This window comes from Dasypus novemcinctus, chromosome 1, assembly GCF_030445035.2.
Source record: "Dasypus novemcinctus isolate mDasNov1 chromosome 1, mDasNov1.1.hap2, whole genome shotgun sequence".
Lineage (NCBI taxonomy): Eukaryota > Metazoa > Chordata > Mammalia > Cingulata > Dasypodidae > Dasypus > Dasypus novemcinctus.
The window spans coordinates 101444094-101468283 of NC_080673.1; the positions used below are offsets into that span (position 1 = coordinate 101444094).

The window sequence follows — 24190 nt, forward strand, 5'->3', positions numbered from 1 at the left end:
AACAACAGTAGTGCTGAGATTGAGAATAGATTGAGATTGAGGGGACTGGAGAGGGACATCCCCCCATTTTGCCAGGCTTTCTAATCCATCTAACACCTACTATAAATTCTAGCTAAATGTGCAAACAAGCAAGACAAATGTTATAGGCGATCCTTAGAAGACACCCACATATCAAGAGCCATGAAAGAAGGTAGTCCAGTATCTACATGTAAAAGTAGACGTTTGGGGTGCACACCCAGCTCTGAGGACTTCAGAAAGCTCAGGATTCCTCCATTCAATCTAGGCAAGGCCTAGCTCGAAGAATATGTGGACTAGCTGCCACAGGAAAGCCAAAAAACTAGGAAATTGGTATCGGAACCCTACAGACCTGGGACTTATAATAACGGGCAAGTTGTACTAGCTTGTAACCCTATACCCTCATTTCTTCATCTACAAGAACAACTTTTTAAGGTAACAGACCCTGAAAAACTAAGGACATTTATTCACGCTCTCTGGTAAAAACTTTTTTTTGCACAAAACGTTCCGTGGATTTTCCAAGGGCCTTACAGCACTGCGATTTCATGGATCTCGACGAGGTATCAGCCGGAGAAGTTCTTTTGGTCCAGGGGCCGGTGCATAGACGCAAAAGGCGGGGCGCGGGCGGGGCGCGGGCCTGCCCGGATATTCTGCGTCACTTGGTGTCGGAAGCGTAGGAAGTGTTTCCTGCAGCTCTGACGAGGTCACGAATCATGTGACGGCGACTTGTGGAGGATCCTGTCTTCGAAGCTATTCCTTAAGTGACAGCTGGGAAAAACCGGACGGCCCAGGGTACCGAAGCCCAGGTAATTTGCTCCCCTTTGCCCGACCTGCAGTTTTAGGCACGCGGGTGGTGCCGGGGCTGAGACGGAGGAGAGGGCGAGTACACCCCTCCGGTTCCTCTTTGGGCTTAGAACTTTGGGGTGGCGTGGGCAGAGGTAAGCCGTCTTGCCTGTCCGTCTGGGTCTCGGGGAACTCGAGTCCCTTAGCCTTGTGTGTCTGAGCCTCAGAGCCACGGAGTCTGGCGTAACCCTGACGAGGGATGACCTTTTGTGGCCGGGGATGGGGAGGGCGAAGAAGCTTTGAGGGGAGAATCACCAGGGGTTTCTCTTTCAGGGCGTGGAGACTGAGTGTGCAGAAGAAAGGGGTTCGTCATGGCGGATGTGAGTTGGCACCCTGGCACACACACATGAGGAAGGAGACTGGGAAGTTTCCTTTCCAACTAGAATTTTTTGCTTGTTTTAGCTCCACCCTCACGCTCGGTTAATTATTTTCCCTAGGATCTGGGGTAGGAGACTAAACTGAATTTGCATGGTCCTGGGTTTTTTCCTAGAATGGTGGTGGAGGATAAACTAAAGACCTTGAGGGTGAGAAAACTGTATTCTTCCCAATCCCCAATCTTCAGGGAATAAAAAAGGCTCTGTATATTTATAAATGATTTTCTGCTGCCTTTCCGGTTAGTATGTGATCATGGCATGTTCTCTGAATTCTTTTTTGCAGTCTAGTCTTCACGAGGTTCATTGTAGATATTTGAGATTATTACTAAGCTACTGCTTTTTAGCACAGCAATAAAACTCAAATTCTAAGTTTAGGGAACTTAATTGTACTAGTTCCTGGAGAGAACTGGGAATTATGCAACTACTACTAACGTTTATATTTTACATCCTGTTAAGTCACTTACATACATGCGGTATTCTTAACATCAGTTGTATACTAATTCATTTAATTCTTACAGCAACTTTTATAAGGTAGGCCTTATTATGTATCCTTGTCTTAAGATGAGAATTCTCAGGCACAGAAAAATCAAGTGACTTGCTCCAGGTTACAGAGCAGTGAAAAAATTAGATCTAGAGCATATTGTAGAGCATCGGGCATGCTTAAAGAGTTTGAAGAGCCATAGTATTTTTTTAAGCATCCCAAATGATTTCTATAACCGAGGTTTAGAACTACAGCAATAAATATGATTGGTGTGGTATAAAATGGTATAGGAAAGAAAAAGATGGGCGGCCAGGATATCTGTTGGAAGGCTAATGTAAATCATAAATAATAAAAGAACCTGAACTGTAGTGTCAGTGGAAAAGGAGAGGAAGAGATCCGTTCTTAACCATTTGGCTTTTAGTATTAACTATTACTCTTGGTTTAAAATCTAACTAGGGAAATGAAAGTAATTAGTGGAAATCAATAAGAAAAAATGGGGAAATCTGGATTTTGGGCAGACCATGATGAGTTCAGTTTGTGTGTGTGAGTGTATTTTCAAATCAGGAAGATAAGCTGGTGGTGATAGCATGCAGTAAATTGAACTTTCAAGTTTGGAGAAAAGTAGGGGGTTACAGGTTCAAAAGAACAGATCTCTGATTCATCTATGTAGAGATGATAATCAATACCTGTATTGTTGGTAAAATCCCGAGTAATAGAGTGTAATGAGACAAAATTAAATACTCTTCTATTTCCTTAGTCCTTATTATGTTCCATGCTTAACACTAGACAGATGTTGTCATTTACCTTTAATCATGTGAGGAAATTGAGTTGAGGTCAGAAAATCTCTATGGACAGTGAAAGACATTTATAATGTATTAAGTGGACACAACAATAGCAACAGGGTGTAAAATAGTATGGAACGTGTGATCTGATTTTACAACTTATAATGTAGTTGTGTTTCCCATTTCCAAGTTTACTGATCACTTTAAATGTATCTTTTCAATAACAGTTATGAAGTAAGTTTAATGATTATCCCTACTTTACAGATAATGAAACTGAGACTTAGACAAAAAGATTAGTTAACTTGCTCCAAGTTACACAACTAGTAAGAATCAAAATCAGAAAGATAAAATCCAAGCAAGAAAGGTTATGAATGATAAAGTCTCTGAATTGTGGATAGGATGGTATCTAGAGAATCAGTAGAAGGCATGTAATAATATTTTTTATATTTTCTTTTAGGACCTAAAACGATTCCTGTATAAAAAATTACCAAGGTAAAACTGTATTAATTTCTTATAGAATAAGTTCTGCAAAATATACGTTAATTTTGTGTAGTATTTAGTGTCTATTTTAAACTAGTATTATATGTATATAATCTTTCAAATACCTAACAGTTACCCTAGGTGGCACAAATGATGTCCTTTGAGTTTGCAAATAAATAATATGAGGCCTAGAAAAGTTACATGACTTGTCTAAGATTAAGCATCTCTTGGATACTGGAGGGCTAGAACTCCGATTCCTTGCCACATTAGGGTTCTTCCAAATATAGTATGTTAGCATTTTGCTGGATTTACTTTAAGGTAGTTACAGTAATTTTAAGGGGGAAATAAAAATGCTTAGAACTTGCCTTCATTTTTTACCAGTGTTTCTGAGACCTAATTGTTGAGTTTATTTAACTGGAGAATGCTAGACATAGACAACAGTTCATACTTGAAAAATCACAAGGCTTTCTTTTGCTTGCACACAATTCATTTGATGCACGATTCTGTGAAATAGGCTCTTTGTTAAGGTCAGCAAACCTCCTTTTAGATATTTTACTGAGTCAAGGATTTTATCAATTTAGCTGAATTCTGCCATGTACAGTCCTTCTGTAGCACATGCAACTTGCCTTTGTACCCATGTCCATTTACAAATAAGTAAGAATTCATGAGAGTTGAGGAAGTGCAAAAGAGGAATGACTTGAGACATCCATTGTCACATTGCAGAATAAAGTGATTGCAAATTAATTGAATAACCTTTAAGGTAAGATAGAGATTGTGTGTTGAGATATTTTTATTTCTTAGCCACTAAATCTGTTTGAAGTTAAAGATTTTAAATGTCAGTTTACTCTTATAGTAGAAAAAAATTTGACTTTTTGCTGGAATTATTTTCTGTGGTTTGATTCTGGCATGTACCTTTAACAACTCTGATTACAAACCACTAGAAATTTAATATTATTTTCTGGTTTTGAATTCTCCATATTTTTCTTCTGTGTTAGAAAGAAAATACTGTGGGGTATTAAATGAAATAATTGTTACCATTGATTTTATGTTAATGCAATCTTAAATTCATTTTTACTGTCTTTCTCCTTACATTGGTAAATTGCAAAGACAAACTGCCAGTTCTGTTTTCAACCTAATGATTAGCAATACAGGTGGATCTAACTTTTTTTTTTAATCACATAAAGGTTTTTATTGAACTCAAATTCAGGGTCCCAAAGCTGAGGAAGACAAGAGAGGCTAGGGATTGAACTCAGGAGCCCAGACCTACCTCGGGGCCCCACTCTCCACCCCGTCTACCTTCTCACCCTCTCCTGACTCTGGGAGGGTCTCAGCAACTACCAATCTACTCTACCCCTCTCTAATTAAGTGGCCCACCCCTTTCTAACACTTTGCCAAGCCAGGCACCCACCAAGGAGCAGGCTGCTAAGCTGCTGCTGAGGCCAGCTCTGTGCTGACCATCCCCAGAGCTTCTCACTGCCTGTTTTGCCTCCCTCCAACCCCTCTCCATAGCCCATTTCCCAAAAGTCTCCAGGGCACATAACTTTCTCCACCCTGGCCCCTTCTTACTTAGAACCCTCAAGCCCACTGCCTCCAGCTTCTCCACTTTCTCTCTCAAGGCTTCCCTTCTGCCCACCACCTCCCGAGTTCTCTGTTCTGTGTCCATTCACAGTGTGTGTTCTTCTGTGACCACTTCTATCCTTATCAGCAGCACCTGGAATCTGTTTCTTTTTGTTGCGTCATCTTGTGTCAGCTCTCCATGTGTACGGTGCCATTCTTGGGCGGGCTGCACTTTCTTTTGCGCTGGGCAGCTCTCCTTACGGGGTGCCTCCTTGCATGTGGGGCTCCCCTACGCAGGGGACACCCCTGCATGGCAGGGCACTCCTTGTGCGCATCAGCACTGCACATGGCCCAGCTCCACACGGGTGAAGGTGGCCCGGGGTTTGAACCGCGGACCTCCCATATGGTAGGCAGAGGCCCTATCCATTGGGCCAAGTCCGCTTCCCTACAGGTGGATCTAACTTTGCATGTTAGTGTGGGTCATAAAAATGATAGTGCAAGCTGCACCTGCAAACTGATTTTAGTAATCAGTTGGAAAAATTACGTTTGTTTCTTTACCTTAAAAAATTGTGAAAACATTAAAAATTCTCTGTCAATTATAATAAATATTCAGGATAATAAAAAATACTAAAACTAATATTTATTTGTTACACTAGTTTAAAACATTTGAAACATTAAGAATTGTTTTATTTCCTTGTAAAAAACTTATCAAGAGTAATTTAATTTGAGTAGTGTTTGCAACCTTCTTGTTCTGTTTCTTAGGGAGCAAGAATCTTTTCCATGCCTTGGCAGATTGTCATATTCTTTTCTAAGTTTGCTTGACCTTCCAACATTTTATATTTTGTGCTTTTAATGTTATGAAATATCTTCTAGATTTCATTTAACCTGAGTTTTTTTGACAGCATCATTTCCTCTGGGACATGTTAATTCCTTTCATCATAACCACTTTATTCTTTCATGTCAATACCTTTGACTTTACTAAGTCCTCTAGCTGCATCTCTAGAGTCTCTCTACAATGTCAGCTGTTTCTTCTAAAGTTCTGTTTACACAGTCAATATGAATTTCACTTCCAGCATTATCACATTTCTTGTCTTTGCTCTATTTGATCTTTATTGGTCACTCCCTCTTTCAGGTTTTCATACTGGTAAAATGTCATATGTTTTATCACTGAGAGACGAGGAGGCCTCAAAACTACATGCTTTTCTTTCTATGCCAGAGCTGAATAACAGTTATATAGTGACCATTCACTCACAGAATTTGAAACATGAGCCATAATGGGTCACTTATCATAACATACAGCTTGTTATTTAAGTAGCTGTTTACATAGTGACTTGTGGACTGAAGGGTTAGCAGTGAAGTTTGTACTTTACACAGTTATTCAGTTAATATAAAATGTTTTGTTTTATTGGAGGAGGTATTTAACTAGACCATGGTAACTAAAATGTGTCCCTATTGGAACTGTGCAAAAAAAGGGCTCTCTCTGTCGATCCTTCTTGGAGGCTTAGCATATTGAAAGGGTGCTAAAATGAGTGAAACACCAGACTGATGGAACAGAAGCATAGTTGATCCACTTAGAAGTCTTGGAGGTTTTGAGTCTTAAAGAAACAATGATATTGCATCCAGTATTCTTATGTTGTAAAGCCATCTGTTATATACTGTTTGTTCATGGGTAGATCTGATAAAATAAATAATAAATGCCTAGAATTACAAATTCAATGTAATAATTTTTTTTTTTTTTTTTGGTAATTATTTCAGACAGTGAGAGTCTGACAGCTGGGTGCACTCTGAACATCATAGTGTTTTAACACTGGGTATAGTGAGGCTGCTTATATGTAAAGTAGTTGAGAATGATCCCAAGTATATTCATTTTATTACTGAGAAGTTCTAATGTTGATAAAAAAGAAAGTTGGAAAGAAGTGCTAGTTTCTTTTTTAAATTCTGACAACTTTTATTTTTCAATCAGTGGAAAAAAACCAGTGATAGTATTGATCCAAGAGATGAATTCAATAAAGGATATTTATAAAAACAAAATGAAAATCTTTCTGCAACAGATGGAAAGAGATTAGTACCATCTGTTTTGTTTTTTCGTGACTGAGGCCAATTTGATTCATATTCGTGACTGTTTCTTGAAGGTAAGCTTGCTGCATCCCAATAGCTAAAAGAATGAAGAAATAATGTGGTAACTTACAAAGAACAGCAGTAGAGTATGGCTTATCGTATACCTTACAATAAGGACCAAGCATCTTTTCTATGCTTTGGTGACTCATATTCCTTTCCAAATTTGAATCTAACCTCCAACATTTTATCCTTTGTGCTTTCAATGTTGTGAACTGTCTCTGAAATTTGTTGTTAGATGGATGTAGAGTTAAGGGATTTGAATGCAAATAGCATGGCTTCGGAGCTATCCATTCATGTTTCTATTGTGCTGTGATGTCTCAGCAACCAAATCAGTCAGCTAGAGATGTTAATGAAATGTGTGTTTCTGTACAGGTTTGAATTCTTTGTCAAATAATTACAATTTTTTGTGTTTTAAAATAATCAAATATTTTACCAGTGCATAAATAAAACCAAATACTATGTCTTTGATTGCTAATGTAACATTTGTTTTTAGAATAAAAATAGTTGTTTTATTAAGCTTAAGGGTTAGATTTCTCCAGAATATTTTATGAAGCTTATTTTATTCCTTCTAAAAATTAGTGTACCTATTAATGCACCTTGGTTATTTTAAATTACTAGTAAAATCTACTCATTACTCTTGTCCACTGCGAGTATAATTGGAAACGTCTTTTATATTTGGAACCTGATTTCCTTAAGTGGCTACTTTGTAAACATTCCTTTTTATCTGTTTTTTAAATTTGCTTCCATTTTTAATAAGTTCCAAAAAGTTACCAACAGACATAGAATGAGAAATTTCCCAGCCCTACCCTTCAGTTACACAGTTGCCTTTCAGAGGTCCTTGCAGTTACCTTCAGAGATGTTTTATGCACGTACAAGCAAACATATTTATATGCACACATATTTACATGCATGCTGTATTAGTCAGCCAAGGGGTGCTGATACAAAATACCAGAAATCTGTTGGCTTCTATGAAAGGTATTTATTTGGGGTAGAAGCTTACCATTACCAGGCCATATAGTGTAAGTTAACTTCGCTCACCAAAGTCTGTGGTCACATGTTGGAGTAAGATGGCTGCTGATGTCTGCGAGCGTTCAGGCTTCTAAGGCTCCATGGTCCCAGCTTCTTCTAATATCAGCTGTGGGCGATGATAAATCTCGTCTCTCTCCTGGGGCTCGTTTCTTTCTAGGCTCTGCTGTTTTTCTCTCTCCACAAGGCCAGCTGTAGACTTTCAGGCTAAAGGTTCGTCTCTCTTCCTGGGGTCTCTGCTTTGTCTATGGCACTGTCTCTATTCCTTTGTGTTCTTTTCCTGCGCATTTACTTCTCAGGGCTCCAGATCAAAACTCCATCTTCCCTTCTCTGCAGTGTATTTCCCTGTGAGTCCCCACCCACCAAGGGGTCAGGGAATCAGCATCCTACTGATGTGGCCCAATCAAAACCTTAATCATTATTCAAGCAAAAGTGAAACCTCTGAATCCAACGTAATCTAATAAACCGGGAGGAAAAGACCAGTTCACAACATAATCCAATATCTTTTTGGAATTCATAAATAATGCCAAACTGCTACAGATGCCTATACAGTTTGTTACACAAATTGTCTTGTGTACATACTGTTCAAAAGCATTTATTTTTTCATCCAACTGTGTAACTTGGAGATCAGTCTTCCCAGTACCTAAAGAACTTGTTCATTCTTTTTTATGGCGGCAGAGTATTCCACTATATAAATGTACTATAGTTAATTTAACTTGTCCTTGTTAATGGACCATTAGTCTTCCACACTTTTCCTATTTCAAATAATGTTACCATTGATAACTTTGCACAAAGGTGATTTGTGCATGTGCAAATATCTGAAGGATATGTATGTTTTTATATAGCCTACTTTTTAACTTAGAAGAATGTATTTGTTTTTTTAATTTTATTTTTTAATTATCTTTTTTAAAGTTAATAGATCATACAGAATGTTACATTAAAAACCATGAGGTTCCCATATACCCCACTCCCCACCCCCACCCTGATCAAATTTTTTAATTGTATTTTTTTGAAGATCCATAGATCACAAAAAATGTTACATTCAAAAAATATAAGAAGTTCCCATATACCCCACACCCCCCTCACCCCACTCCTCCCACATCAACAACCTCTTTCGTCATTGTGGCACATTCATTGCATTTGATGAATACATTTTGGAGCACTGCTGCACCACATGGATAATAGTTTACCTTGTAATTTACGCTCTCCCCCAGTACACTCAGTGGGTTATGACAGGATATGTAATGTCCAGCATCTGTCCCTGCAATATCATTTGTATTGCAGCGACAAAATGTATTTGTTTATGTATTGATCTTGTAGGATGTGTTTTAATCTATAAGTAAATTCAGGTTTCAATGCTAATAGGAAATAATACTTGTAAATATTTATACACATTTTATCATTTGTATTTTTAATGTGATGAAGATAAATGAATTTGTAACAATTCTCCCCTCAAACTTTAATAATACCTCTCTGACTTTAAAATTATTGACAATGGGATTTTTTTAAAAATTAAATTTCAGTATCTTAACATTAGGTTAATATGAATATTACTCATTCCTGAGTTAAAATAAGGTTAACACAATAAGTAGTGGATAATTTGGGCCACCATAAGAACATTGAACATATTTCTGAGTTGCAGGTAACAGTTATTACATGATGGTTACAGTGCTATTGGATTTGTTTAAATGTCGAAAGTCTGGAGATGTTTCCCCATTTTTGGGAGCCGATGGGGCTCAGTGGTTGCGCACTGGCTTCTCACACATGAGATCCCAGGTTCAATCCCCGGTCTCAGTACCTCAAAACAAAACAATCCTATTATAATTTTTATCACCTTATTTTTTTGCTCTAGAGTATATATATATATATATTTTTTTTTTTCCCCCCTGAGGTTTGAAAAGTCAATTTATTAACCTGATCAAAAGTCACTCAAAATTATGCAGTGGCTTTAAATTTTATTTTTTCACAGTTGTACAGTCTGAATAATTAGCTCCCAATCCAAAGCAGTTTTAAATAAGTTTAGCTCTACAAAATTACTGTTGTTGTAAGGCAAAAAGTCCTCATTGACAGAGCAAATTAATAAAAACAAAATCAAGAGTGATGTGCTAGTGCCCTAGACCGGGGAGCAGCTTGAAACAAGTTGTTGCCCATCTCTCATAGCAAAGGGAATCAAAGAGCTAAAAACATCTTAGAAGAATCAAATGACACCTGCGACACACTCCCATATGAAGGACGGGCTTGTAAACTATTACATGATATGCAAAAGTGAGAGAAGTGAAAAATAAGACTGAAGTTGGGTGAATCTTCTTTGTGTAATACAATTTTTCTTCCAGTGGGACTGGGACAATCCTTTTGTACTCTCTTACTTCCTTGGTTAGTAAGTGCATGACAATGTTTGGTTGAATCACATCAATGTCAGGAGACAAATGATCCATCCTACTTTCCGTAGTTGTTGGTGCACAAAAATTCACCATGAAATACCCTCCTTTGCCGTGCCAGGACTGTGGGAGAAGATCTTATAAGGAAGTGCTTGCTCTTCTGAGTTTTCCAGATTCCTCACCATGGCTCCTTTGTCCATCAGGGTTTCAATCATTCATTTCAAAGCTGCAGTAGTTTCTGGCCACTGTATGACTTTGAGGATCAAAGTCAGTCATAGCTGGACATGCTCGAACACATGACACATAAGCTCCCAGGACACAGGGACAGAGGGAATATGGAGTGCCAGGCTGACTGCTGGACCAGAAGACCTAGAGTATATGTTTTTTAACTGCTCATTTCACAGGGATTCTCACTAATATTTTAGTGTTTAAACTGCAGTGATACATTACCTCATTGTCAGTGTGCACAAATTACATCATTGATGTTATTTATTTTTTAATATTAGCTGTGTACCAGCTGTATCCTTTACATGCATTGTTTCATTTAAATTTCAAAATAGCCATTTTCCGATTATTAAATTCAGGCTTAAAGGGGTTTTTTGTAATTGGCTTAAAGAATAGCATAAATAGCAAGTATAGTCTGGAGCAGTCCTTCTCTAATAACTTCAAATCTATGCCCTTAACCTTAACCATTCTCTTTACTGTTTGTTAGGGAGGTATGGCTGGAAGGATTGCTGTGTGACCTTTATTCATTCTGCCCTGTTTCTTTAGACTAAAATGATCTTTCATCCTCTCTTCTTACTCAGCACCATAACATCTCAGCTGAAAAATTATCTCCTCAGAGACTCCTTCTCTCACCTACTTGTCTACATCAACCCCCCTTTTATAGGTTCTCATATTCTCTATACCTTTTAATGGTACATCAGATAACATTTTATATTTATTAGTGAGAGTTGTTTTTTTTTATTGGTATCTGCTCTCCTGTTAAAGTGTAAGTTTGTGATGGCAGCAATGATGTCTCTATTTGCTTATCGTAGTATTAGGTTGTTGCATAAGTAATTGCAGTTTTGCATTGTAATTGCAGTTTTCCATTTGATATTGGAATACATTCTTAAATGTGGTTATGTTATCTGTCATTTTAATGTGCATTTCTCATTTTATTTTTTTACTAATGACTTATTACTTGCTGTTAATTTTATATTTATTTTAGACTATAGAAATTATGTTAGACAAAAAGCACATTAGGGGAAACGGACTTGGCCCAGTGGTTAGGGCGTCCATCTACCACATGGGAGGTCCACAGTTCAAACCCCGGGCCTCCTCGACCAGTGTGCAGCTGGCCCACGCGCGGTGCTGATGTGCGCAAGGAGTGCTGTGCCATGCAGGGGTGTCCCCCGCATAGGGGAGCCCCACATGCAAGGAGTGTGCCCTGTAAGGAGAGCCGCCCAACGTGAAAGAAAGTGCAGCCTGCTCAGGAATGGCACCGCACACACGGAGAGATGACGCAGCAGCAAGATAACGCAACAAAAAGAGACATAGATTCTCGTGCCGCTGACAACAGAAGCAGAAATAGACAAAGAGAAGAGACAACCGCAGGGTGGGGGGGGCGGGGGCAGGATGGGGAGAAAAATAAATACATCTTTAAAAAAAAGCAGTTTCCTTAGGAGCAAACCCTTTGATTATTAAAAAAAAAAAACCACACATTAGAGTGATTTTATTATTTGAGTTCAGGCTTGTAAAGCAGCAGAGACAACTCGCATCATCAACAACCCTTTTGGCCAGAAACTGGTAACAAGCATACAGTGCAGTGGTGGTTCAAAACGTTTTTGCAAAGGAGATGAGAGCTTTGAAGATAAAGGTATAGTGGCCAGCCATTGAAAGTTGAGAATGATCAATTGAGAGCAATCATCAAATCTGGTCCTCTTAAAACTACATGAGAAGTTGCCGAAGAACCATTCTACGGTCGTTTGGCATTTGAAGCAAATTGGAAAGGTGAAAGAGCTCGATAAGTGGGTGCCTCATGAGCTGACCAAAAATTTAAAGAAATATCGTTTGAAGTGTCATCTTTTATTCTGTGCAACAACAGTGAGCCATTTCTTGATCAGATTGTGATGTGTGGCAAAAAGTGTATTTATATGACAGCTGGGGACAGCCGCTCAGTTGTTGGACCCAGAAGAAGCTCCAGAGCACTTCCCAAAGCCAAACTTGCCCCAAAAAAAGGTCATGGTCACTGTCTGGTGCTGCTGGTCTGATCCACCACAGCTCTCGGAATTCCCGGTGAGACCATTAACATCTGAGAAATATGCTTAGTAAATGAGTGAGCTGCACTGAAAACTGCAATGCCTGCATCCAGCATCAGTCAACAGAAAGGACCCAATTCTTCTCTATGACAATACCCAACTGCACATCACACAACCAACACTTCAAAAGTTGAACGAATTGGGGACTACAAAGCTTTACCTCATCCTCCATATTCACTTGATCCTCTTGCCAACCAACTACCACTTCTTCAAGCATCCTGACAATTTTTTGCTTGGGAAACACTTCCACAACCAGCAGGATACAGAAAATGCTTTCCAAGAGTTCGTCGAATCCCAAAGCATGGATTTTTACCTTAGAGTAATAAACGAACTTATTTAAAAATGTTTTGATTGTATTGGTTCCTATTTTGTTTAATAAAGATGTGTTTCAACCTAGCTATAATGATTTAAAATTCACGGACCAAAACCACAATTCATTTTACCTCAACTTGATATGACTAGCAAGTGCCGCAAATACTGGGGACTTGGTATTGGAATGAATGAGAGAAAGAAAACTGTCTTTTTTTTTTTTTTTTTTGTCTCTATAGCCATTGCTGACAACATTTCATACTTTTGTAAACCATGTCGTCATTGATGAAGTATGTAAATTTGTAAAAATTACAAATGTAATACACATTCATTCAGTTTCTGGGAGTTTTGGCAGACTTTATAGAGCTAAGGATATCAATAATTGAGTTCCTATGGTTTTTCAGAATATACATAAAAATTGCCATTACTTCTTTGAGGTGTGTATTTTGAGAAAGTGGAATGTTTTATTATATTTTGCCTATTTTTCCTTTCTAGTGTTGAAGGGCTCCATGCTATTGTTGTGTCAGATAGAGATGGAGTACCAGTTATTAAAGGTAAAACTGAACACTTAAGTGCAAATGTCACATTTGCTTTTGACTAAAACTGCATATGTCCCTCTGAGTAGTGCAGAAGGCAAGCATATATAACTCACTACAGTAAATTCAGGACATGGTCTCTGTTTGGGAGGAAATGCTTGCTTTGGTATGTTGATTGCTACATTGCAGCCTGTAATCTATTACATGTCAAGTGTATCCTGTTAGCAGAGTTTTTCAAAGATCCAGTTTTCCATTAAAGACATTTATGTAAATCTAAGTGATGAAGTGCACATGTATGTGACTGGATAAATTATACATACACAGAGAAACTTGATGTATATGTTTTCTTTTTTTTTTTTTTTTTTTTATTGACTTTGTAATAATATTACATTAAAAATATATATGTGAGGTCCCATTCAACCCCACCCCCCCCATCCCCCCTCTCCCCCCCCCCAACAACACTCGTTCCCATCATCATGACACATCCATTGGATTTCGTAAGTACATCTTTGGGCACCTCTGCACCTCATAGACAATGGTCCACATCATGGCCCATACTCTCCTCTATTCCATCCAGTGGGCCCTGTGAGGATCCACGATGTCCGGTGATCACCCCCGAGGCGCCATCCAGGGCAGCTCCACGTCCCAAATACGCCCCCACCTCTCATCTCTTCCTGCCCTTCCCCATACCCATCGTCCACCATGTCCACTTTTCCCAATCCAATGCCACCTCTTCTATGTGGACATTGGATTGGTTGTGTCCATTGCACCTCTATGTCAAGAGGAGGCTCAGATTCCACATGGATGCTGGCTGCCATCCTCCCATTTTCAGTTGTAATCACTCTAGGCTCCATGGTGTGGTGATTGTCCTTCTTCAACTCCATCTTAGCTGAGTGTGGTAAGTCCAATAAATCAGATTGTAGGTGCTGGAGTCTGTTGAGGCTCAGGACCTGGCTATCACATTATCAGTCCAGAGATTCAAATCCCCTAACTATATCTTAAACCCCAACGTTAACTGCACCTCCAGCAGATTAGTATGAAAGTCTTATGAAGGGAGATCCCATCTGAGTCCAGATTCATCACACATAAACACCATTTCCAGAGAGGGGCCATCTGCCCTATATGTTTTCTTGTAATTAGTTCTGTTGCTAGTTGTTTTAGGATAAACATCTATACATTTGAACCTTCATATATTGATTGTTTTGTTTACTTTTTCTTGATTCTTGTTTCCTCATTGGAAAATAAGATTTTTTTTTAAATTCGTAACTTTACAATTACTTTTGTTAATTAGAATCTAGCAAGAATTTTTGGCCTATTTTCAGCTTTGTATAGTGGACATAATGTCATAGATTCAATTAGTATGGATTCAGTTCATTTTTACTATTTCTGTGATTTGATGTGATTGTAATGGATGTTCGGTTTTGGGGGGACACTGTAATAGCTTTACCAAAGAAAGATTAAATAATGTTTTGCACAACTGGTTTACAGTTTGTTTTCCATGTGGGATTATCATATAAGTGGGATAATTTTATTAGGCTTTAGAATTGAAAGGAAGTTTAGAGGTCACCCAATTTAGTTCTTGCATTTTGTACATGAAGATGGTCAAGTACAGAGAGTCTACATTGCCATTCCAGAGTTGGTGGCAAGATGATAACTTGAACCTATCGCCTCCTGGTATTGTGTGGTCAGTGTGCACACATCATAAAAGATGAGTGACTGTGGGCAAGTACCTTGACTTTTCTTGATTCTGTGTTAAGGACTCTGCATAATAAAATCTCAAAGGTATTTTCCAGCTCAGTCACTCTGAGGATCTCTGTGTTAAAGCCTTGAGCTCTGCACTTATTGGTACAATAGACTCCATTCAGTCCTTTTAGTGAATTCTCAAGAGAAACTTAAAAGTGGTAGCCAGCTGCAGCATTTTAAATATATTTGAGAAATACTGCTGTGGGTTTCATGAGAGCAGAGGTTTTGTAGCTTCTTTCATGGTTTTATTCTAGCTTGGCTAACCAGAACATTCACTCTATTAAACGTACTTATCTATGTTTTAAGCTAGATTAAGACAATAAGAACATTTAATATTCCTTTAAAAAATAGAAAAAAAAAATGTGAGAGAACATTTCTTCCCTTAGTAATTGAATGTCTGATGGAACAACTTTCCCCACCTAAATTGACCCAATTAGTGAAATGATTTTCAATACTGTGAAACATAACCTTTGTGCTTCTGTTTTTATAGTTATTCTTTTAAAAGTACTGTAAACCATGTATCTATCTTACCCTTTGTATAATTTTTATTTTTACAGTGGCAAATGATAATGCCCCAGAGCATGCTTTGAGACCTGGTTTCTTATCTACTTTTGCCCTTGCAACAGACCAAGGGAGCAAACTTGGACTTTCAAAAAACAAAAGTATTATCTGTTACTATAACACCTACCAGGTAACCTCATAATTATTGAATGGTTTGCTGATTTCTGTCATCATTATTATATCTTCTATATAAAATAACTTGTGTTTTAATTTTAAATTTTAGTTTTTGCAGGCATGGGATTATAAATCCTTAGCTTTCAAATTGGTTATTTTAAGTTGTAATTTTCTTCACATTTTATACCAGGAAATAATTAATGTGGAAAAGTAGTTAAGAATTAATAATAAAGTACATGTTATCCTAAAAAGGGTATAAATCAGGTCACTGTTACCTCCAGTAGATGGTGCCCTCAGCTAAATAACTGGTTTCTTCAATGATACAGTTTTTTGTTGTTGCAACAGGTAAAATTTTTTCCTTGAAAATCAAGTGATAAGTTATTTGAATTTGATATTGCTAATAATTCCTTCATTTGGTTTGAAATGTATATATATAAAGTGAGATTATTTGTTTGGAAGGCAATTATTACATGTCTCTTGATCTCTAGCTGCATTTTCTTTAGAACAGATTAACCTCTTCTGCTGTAGTGTTTCCCAGAGTTTCATGTACCACTGATGATACACAGTGATAATTTTCATTTTATAAGCTATATATTGTAGGAAACAGATGTGGCTCAAGTGGTTCAGCACCTTCTTCCCACATGGGAGGTCCTGGGTTTGGTCCCCAGTGCCTCCTAAAAACAACAACAATGAAAAACAACAGGCAAATAAACGAAAAAACAGTACAGGGAAGCTGATATGGCTCAGTGTTTGAGCGCTGGCTTCCTGCATGCAAGGTCCCAGGTTCAATCCCTGACCTAGATACCTCAAAAAAAAAAAAAAAAAAACACAAAGAAAAAATTATGTATTTTAATGGGTATTAGGAAAAAAATATCACATCTGATGCTTAATTTCACAGATAACTGATTAGGTTCAAGTGAGTTTAAAGTTAACTTAAAGAAAACCATACTGTTATTAAAGTGGTACATATGAGGCAGAAAAAAATCATGAAGATGTAACTACTTAAAAAGGAATACTGCTCTTAGCCATTTACTTTTCAAATACTTATAGAGCCCCTACTATGTAACTGACAATGTAGAACTTCAGATAATAAGATGAAGACAGCCTAGTCCCACCTTGAAAAGCATCTTGGCTAAGGGGTGTTAATGTCTCTCAGAGGTAATCAGTGACTTTTTTTGTGGAAATACTTTCAGTTCTTGCATGTTTCATGCTATAATACCTTGATCTTGGGAGCTAGTATCTTATATATTGACCATTTTAAAATGTTTTAAAGGTTAAGATAACTCATTTGCATTACATTACATTTTCTCAATCAACATATAATTAAATTTTGTTTTCTTTTTAGGTGGTTCAATTTAATCGTTTACCTTTGGTGGTGAGTTTCATAGCCAGCAGCAATGCCAACACAGGTACGTTTTGATTTCCTTAAATCCAGCTTTCATGTTTTGATATTGCCATAACTGAGAAGTCTTAATGTAATAAAAATAATGGATTTAGAGTCAGAAAACCTGAGTTTGTGGCCCAGCTTCACCATCATTATCTGCTTTTTCCATCTTAGGGGATTTTTATAGTTCACTTGAGACAATATGTGAGAAAGTGAGTTTTTTTAAGATAGAAAGGAAAATTAAATGTTATCTTTAACTCTTGAGGTTCCATCTTGCTTATGTTACTAAAGCTTAAGAAATCAAAAAGAAGATGAAGGTAATACCAAACAGAAACATAAAATAATCAAGGGTGTGTTCAATTCTGTATAGACCAATCTATTTTAAGTTAGAATTTTTAAAATATTAAAAAACAGACAAGGTGAAAGTAATTGAAAATTTATTTTTTTAAAGAGCATGGCTAGAATGAACATATCCCCATTCGAGAACCAATGCTAGGAAGCTGTACTTGATATAGTGGATATAAAAATCCCATTATGTCCACTTATCACTGGGTATTTTGTTTGTTTTTACTCCCTGTTAGGTAAAATGGGATTTTTTTTAAAAAAGTCTGTTTCCTACAGATTTGACTACTGTTTAGAATTTTTATATATCCTTTTTCTGTTTTTGTTTTTTCTTTTTAAGCTGGTTGGTTTGAGCAAGTTTACTTCTAAGATATGTCACTGAAGTCTGAAAGATTTGATGATTTATTAAGTCTCTTCCACTTACAAACTTTTTAAGTATGTTAAACACAAATTGTGATAATATACAGAATGGAACTTTCCTTGAGAGTCCCAGATGCTTTTAATATTGCCCTCTGAGACAAAAGAAAGATCTTTGTTTGAACATAAAGCAGAGGCACTGTCTAAGGTATATAGCCTTCTATTTTAATAAACTAAAGAAAAGCTAGATCTAATTTTTAGACTAGTTTGTCTCCAGGCTTATCATTGAACTTCTTTTTAAGAAGTTTTAAGTGTGTATTTTATGCTCCTTCCATTCACCTTAAATTTTTTTCATTTAAATAACCATTTATGCTTTAGCTTTATTGAATTTATCACATGAATTTCTGATCATTCCTTTGCTCAGGATTGAAATAGCTTGTCTTTTGATAATACCTTAAAATGTGCTCAGGGAAAATTTTGTCCCTTGTTTAGTAAAAATCGTGTATATTCTTTCTGAATCAACACAGGTTTTGAAACAGTAAGGTATAAATTATAAATTAAGATTTTCCTTTCAAACCTCTGTAACAAAATTGTAGTGCATCTAATTCATTGAGTATCTTCTAAGACACCAAATATTTTTATCTACTTTAAAAATAGATGATGAAAATAAACCTTACAATGAATATGGATTTTCTGGTTACCTTATTTAGAATTACAGTGCTTTGTTTTAGTTATGGAAATTAACTAATTGACTTTTTAGTAACTATAAATTTTTGATAAGAGAAAATTTTAAGTTGAGTTTCTCAGGAACATTTTCCTAACTTTCTCATTTTCTTAATCTCTTTGTTTTAGGACTAATTGTCAGCCTAGAAAAGGAACTTGCTCCGTTGTTTGAAGAATTGAGACAAGTTGTGGAAGTTTCTTAATTTGGCAGTGGATTCAATATGTATCTTATCTTCATTATGCCAGACACATTATCAATCCAGCAATCTTTAGACCACAATAATACTTATATCCATGTACTCAAGGAAGGGCCCCTTTCCCACCTTATACTAAGAAAGAGCCTCTAGATATAATTTCTGGACAGATTGTTTCATTTCCTTGTTTAAGGTCTTTTCTTATTTAGTGAGATCTGGGGACACTACAAAAATGGTTCCGTCTGTGTCAGCTCCCATGGAGTTAGTTCAGTCACCAAATATGCTTAAGATTCTCTTCAGTAGATCAGAATCAAAATGATATATTGGTCCACTTAAGCCATTAAGTGATCCCTAGTGTATATTTCTCCCAGGCCTTCAGAGTGAAGCAGACCCTTTTTATTGTGAATAATAATGAGGACATATTTTTCTCCATATTAAGTTTTATTTCTTTGCATTGAATGTGAGGAAGATAAAATGACTTAGCAAAGGTAATAAAGTCAGCACAATCACTAACTTTCCTATGTATATATTATTTCTTAGTGTAGACGAATATTACTGATTTTTTTATTCTCAGAGGGTGCTGCTCTTTATCTAAAATGCAAATTATAGTTAATGGATTTTCCCCCAATCTGGTATCTATAACCAATCAGTGTTTTAATAATTTTGTTTTCTTTATAAAATTTAAATGCAATTTGTTATTGAAATCTGTTTCCAATTTTGGTATGTATGTAAACATAAATACAACCATTTTTTTTTCATACATGAGTATAAATAAAATAGTATTTTTAAGAGTATAGTTTGAACACTATATAGGTCTCCTCTTTTTGAAACTTTTCTTCCAACAGTTTAAAGGATATAGTTAACATAATTCACTCTTTAATCCACGTGAATAAATAGTGTTTCTTGTAGATACAGGTTTGGAGATGCTTTTACCTAGAATAAACCATCAATTGGAAAACAAACATCATTTATAAACCTAATTTATTCTCCACCAAAGAGGTATCATAGTTCTAGAATATGCCATTTACTTTCAGAATATAATCATTATTTGAGATTGTTCATTTCTTCTTATGTTTTTTGACAGTCAAATTTTGTCACTGGTACAGTTCATTATGCATATATTAAGCACCTATTTGTGCTACCATATTGCCCAATTCTAAGGGTCACCATTCATATCCTATTTCTGTGCTCCAGGGTTTGCCTTTTAGATGAAATGTATGTGAATGGTATCTCTAGAATTGTGCAGGGAGGAAGCTGGCTAGGTGCTAGCTTTTGTTCTTTCCTTTTTTATAGATAGATATGTGAGGATAAATTGTGGTACCTTCCTTTAAAGCTTCCAGTTCAATAAAGGAAACAGGTATAGAATGTGCTGTGTTAAAACTATGCACAGGATGCTATAGAAACAGAGCAAATGGACTCTTAAATTGGGTAAGAACAGCAGCCTTTACAAATGAATAGGGACAAAAGACAGTGTTTTACCTATAGGGAGCTATAAATGGTTATACATTGCCCCCTAATAGTGAAACATTGGACACATCCATTAATATCTAGAGTTCCCATTATCAGGGTTATTTAATAGTGCCCAAGAAATTTTTGCCAATGTAGTGTTACATGGAATAAAAGGAAGGCCTTTTAGAAATGAGGTGACCAATTTTTTATTTGCAGGTAATAATTGTATACATAGAAACACCAGGAGAAGAGACTTTAATAAATGGAGAGACTTACCTTTGCATAGTGAGTACTGCAACTATTTAATTTTCTATTGGCAGGAGTATAATATTAATAGATCAATTATTCTACATTTCACCTGGAAAAGTTAACAGGTAAAAATGGCTAAGAAATTTCTGAGAAGGTAATATAAAACTAGATTAGGTATACAGCTAGACAGATCAATGGAACATAGCCCAGAAACATACTAGTCTAACATAAGAGGACTTCGTACAGTGTAAAGACAGCATCATAAATCAATGGGGAAAGGATTATTCAATAAATAGGGCAGACATTTCTTATGCCCTGTTGATGGCAGTGTAAATTGTTACACCCTTTTGTGTAAGGCAATTTGGCAATCTCTATCAAACTTTAAATTGCAATATCCATTGACCCGGCAATTCCATTTCTAGAAATGATTCTTATCAATGCATGTCGATATTTGCAAAGTTATATATATACAGATGTGTTCTTGGCAACTTTATAATAACAGGACTGGAAACCTAAATGTTTATTATAAGTAGAATTACTATATTCTGGTGTTTCAGATAACAGTTTGTACCTGCTATTATGTCTGTAATTAATAGTGCTTTCATTCTCAAGTGTCCTACTTTAGATGAGAGATTAGCCACCCTCATCAGAGTACTGCCTAACTAAATTAGTAAATTTGCCCAATGGAAAAAATGAAGAGTACTTTAGACAATGCTGATTGGAAAAAGCAAGGTGTAGAACAGTGTGTGTGTGCTATGTTACAAATTGATGTATAAAAAGAAAAGATATGTGTGTATGTTCATATTTCATTGTATGATCGCCTATCTCTGAAAGAATACCCAGAAGAACTGGTAACATTCACAGCCTCCAAGGAGTGGAGCTAGGTACCTGAGGAACAGGAAGGGAGTGAGGCTTTTCACTGTAAATATTTTTGTACATCTTGAATTTTTGCTCTGTTCAAAAAATAAAATTAGAAGTAAATTAATGAAATAAAATATTTTAGCAAACAATATTTATAATAAAATGGTAATGAAATAATTGGGGAAGAAAATAGTGCCAGGTTTCTCCAGAGAAACAGAACTGATAGAAAAATAGTTATTTTAAGAAATTGGGTTATACAATTGCGGAGGCCTGGAAATCCGAATTCTGTAGGAAAAGATGGCAGGTTGGAAACTAGGACAGGGGGTGATGCTGCAGTCTTGAGGCAGAATTTTTGCTTCCTCAGAGAAACCTCAGATTTATCTTAAGGTGGTTCAACTGATTGAATGAGATCCACCCACATTATTGAGGATAATTTTTACTTAAAGTGGTTGTAGGTGTTAACTACATCTAGAGAATACCTTCAAGGTAACACCTAGATTCATGTTTGGTTAAAAAAAACAGTATTATAGTGTAGCCAAGTTGAACACATGAAACTAACCATCACAGTTCTTGGCACCCATACCTATTTACTTAAGCCGTACTTAATCTCCAAATAAAGACACTGGAAAAGTTCTCTCTCCACCCATAGCAGTTTGATTCCAAAAAAGACATTTGATTACATTTGTAAATTGATCTGTTCCTTGGGCATGATACCCTTTGATTGTATTAGATTCAACTGAGACAGACTTCCATTCAATCACTGAGTGCAACTCAACATTGAGTCCCAGCCCTCTTGCTGGGCTGATAAAACACTCTTATTTGGAAATGAATATACAAAGAAGAACAAGAGGAAGAGACAGTTCCTTAGACACAACAGAGGCCCAGGAAGAGAGATGAGCTTGATGGTCTACAGCTGACCTTGTGGAGAGACCAGAGCAGCTGAGCCCAGAAAGAAACAAGCCCCAGGGAGAGAGATCAGCCTTATGCCAGTCTACAGCTGAGATCAGAAGAAGCTAGGACCACAGAGTTTTGAAGAAGGAAGGCTGAACCCTCACAGACATCGCCCACCGTCTTGCTGCAACACATGGCCTATGACTTTTGAGTGAGAAAGTACGTCTTTTGGTACCGTGAGTTGGACTCTTTAGGGCATTGTGACTGTAAGCTTCTACTCCAAATAAATATCCTTTATAAAAGACAACAGATTTTTTGTACTTTGCATCAGCACCCCCTTTGGCTGACTAATAAATACACCACCTAACATAATACCATAATACTATGTTGTGTACAACCAAAAATATGCTAAGCCTTTCCTCAGAAGAGGCTGCAAAGTCCTTGGGTCATGTTCCCTTTTCTTGATTTACTGTAACTTAAATACTGTGATGTAAAGTTAACTATTATTAATACTATCAATACATCTTACATTAAATGATAAGGGAAGAAAAGATAATTGCTTAATACACACCCATATTAATAAAATAAGGAAAAAATATTCAACAATCATAGTACTCTTCTGCAACTGACCATGTGGCCATACCTGGTATTTATTAACTACATTTTTCCTCTACCATTCCATATTCCCTTCACTCTCAGCGAGCCCCTCAGTGGGTTGTTCTTTGCCCAGTGGAGACCCAAACCTCTTATTTATCTGTAAGTTGTTTCCCCCAAACTTCAATTCAGATAACATGGTTCTCTTTGATGAGCATTCTCTCCCAATACATTGAGAAATAGGAAAAATATCTTTCTTAGAAAATTGGATTATTTGTTGTTGCATTAACAAATATGATTTGACTTCCAGAATTGAAAAGATGAAATTGTATTTTATTCCCCAAGCAGGGTATATAGTATTTAAACTTAGCAATATAAAGAGGAAAATGGTTTCTTTCAGATTTTTAAATACATATAATTGTCCGTGATATTTTCTCCCCATCCCTCATTCTTGTTTTCCTTTCAAAAGCCAAAGTTTGCTGTCTGCTTACTACATATTTGACACTACTGAAATCCTTTTAAATTTAACAAGCGTTCGGAACTGTGAAGTTTTTTTGAAAAGTTTATTTTGAATCATTGCTGAGCTGAAATCACAAATTTTTGTCCACCCAACAAATGTTAAGATGGCCCCTCTCTGGAAATGGTGTTTATGTGTGATGAATCTGGACTCAGATGGGATCTCCCTTCATAAGACTTTCATACTAATCTGCTGGAGGTGCAGTTAACGTTGGGGTTTAAGATATAGTTAGGGGATTTGAATCTCTGGACTGATAATGTGATAGCCAGGTCCTGAGCCTCAACAGACTCCAGCACCTACAATCTGATTTATTGGACTTACCACACTCAGCTAAGATGGAGTTGAAGAAGGACAATCACCACACCATGGAGCCTAGAGTGATTACAACTGAAAATGGGAGGATGGCAGCCAGCATCCATGTGGAATCTGAGCCTCCTCTTGACATAGAGGTGCAATGGACACAACCAATCCAATGTCCACATAGAAGAGGTGGCATTGGATTGGGAAAAGTGGACATGGTGGACGATGGGTATGGGGAAGGGCAGGAAGAGATGAGAGGTGGGGGCGTATTTGGGACGTGGAGCTGCCCTGGATGGCGCCTCGGGGGTGATCACCGGACATCGTGGATCCTCACAGGGCCCACTGGATGGAATGGAGGAGAGTATGGGCCATGATGTGGACCATTGTCTATGAGGTGCAGAGGTGCCCAAAGATGTACTTACCAAATCCAATGGATGTGTCATGATGATGGGAACGAGTGTTGTTGGGGGGGGAGAGGGGGGGTGGGGGGGTGGGGTTGAATGGGACCTCACATATATATTTTTAATGTAATATTATTACAAAGTCAATAAAAAATAAATAAATAAAATCTGTTAAAAAAAAAAAAGAAAGCATCTGTCAAGAAGTGAATGTGGCTCAGGTGACTGGGCTCCCACATACCATATGGGAGGTGGCTGATTCAGATCCCAGTGTCTCCTAAATAAGATAGCAAGCTGGCAAGATGGGCAGGCAT

At 37.0% G+C, this 24190-nt stretch overlaps 1 protein-coding gene across 2 annotated transcripts; it reads left to right on the top strand.

The window, feature by feature from the left end:
* Positions 1 to 669: 669 nt before the first annotated feature.
* On the top strand, positions 670 to 22374 carry LAMTOR3 (late endosomal/lysosomal adaptor, MAPK and MTOR activator 3). Of its 2 annotated transcripts, XR_009185384.2 has the most exons (8): positions 691 to 821; positions 1132 to 1178; positions 2953 to 2987; positions 13159 to 13217; positions 15500 to 15633; positions 16963 to 17026; positions 18553 to 20351; positions 21907 to 22374. XR_009185384.2 is itself a non-coding variant. In XM_058294945.1 (7 exons), exons 2-7 carry the CDS (start codon positions 1170 to 1172, stop codon positions 18624 to 18626), a joined length of 375 nt encoding a protein of 124 aa, XP_058150928.1. In that variant the 5' UTR covers positions 670 to 821; positions 1132 to 1169; the 3' UTR covers positions 18627 to 22374. The 2 variants fall into 2 exon arrangements, 1 of the variants encoding a protein (XP_058150928.1); XM_058294945.1 differs by having other exon boundaries at positions 670 to 821; positions 18553 to 22374.
* Positions 22375 to 24190: the final 1816 nt, after the last annotated feature.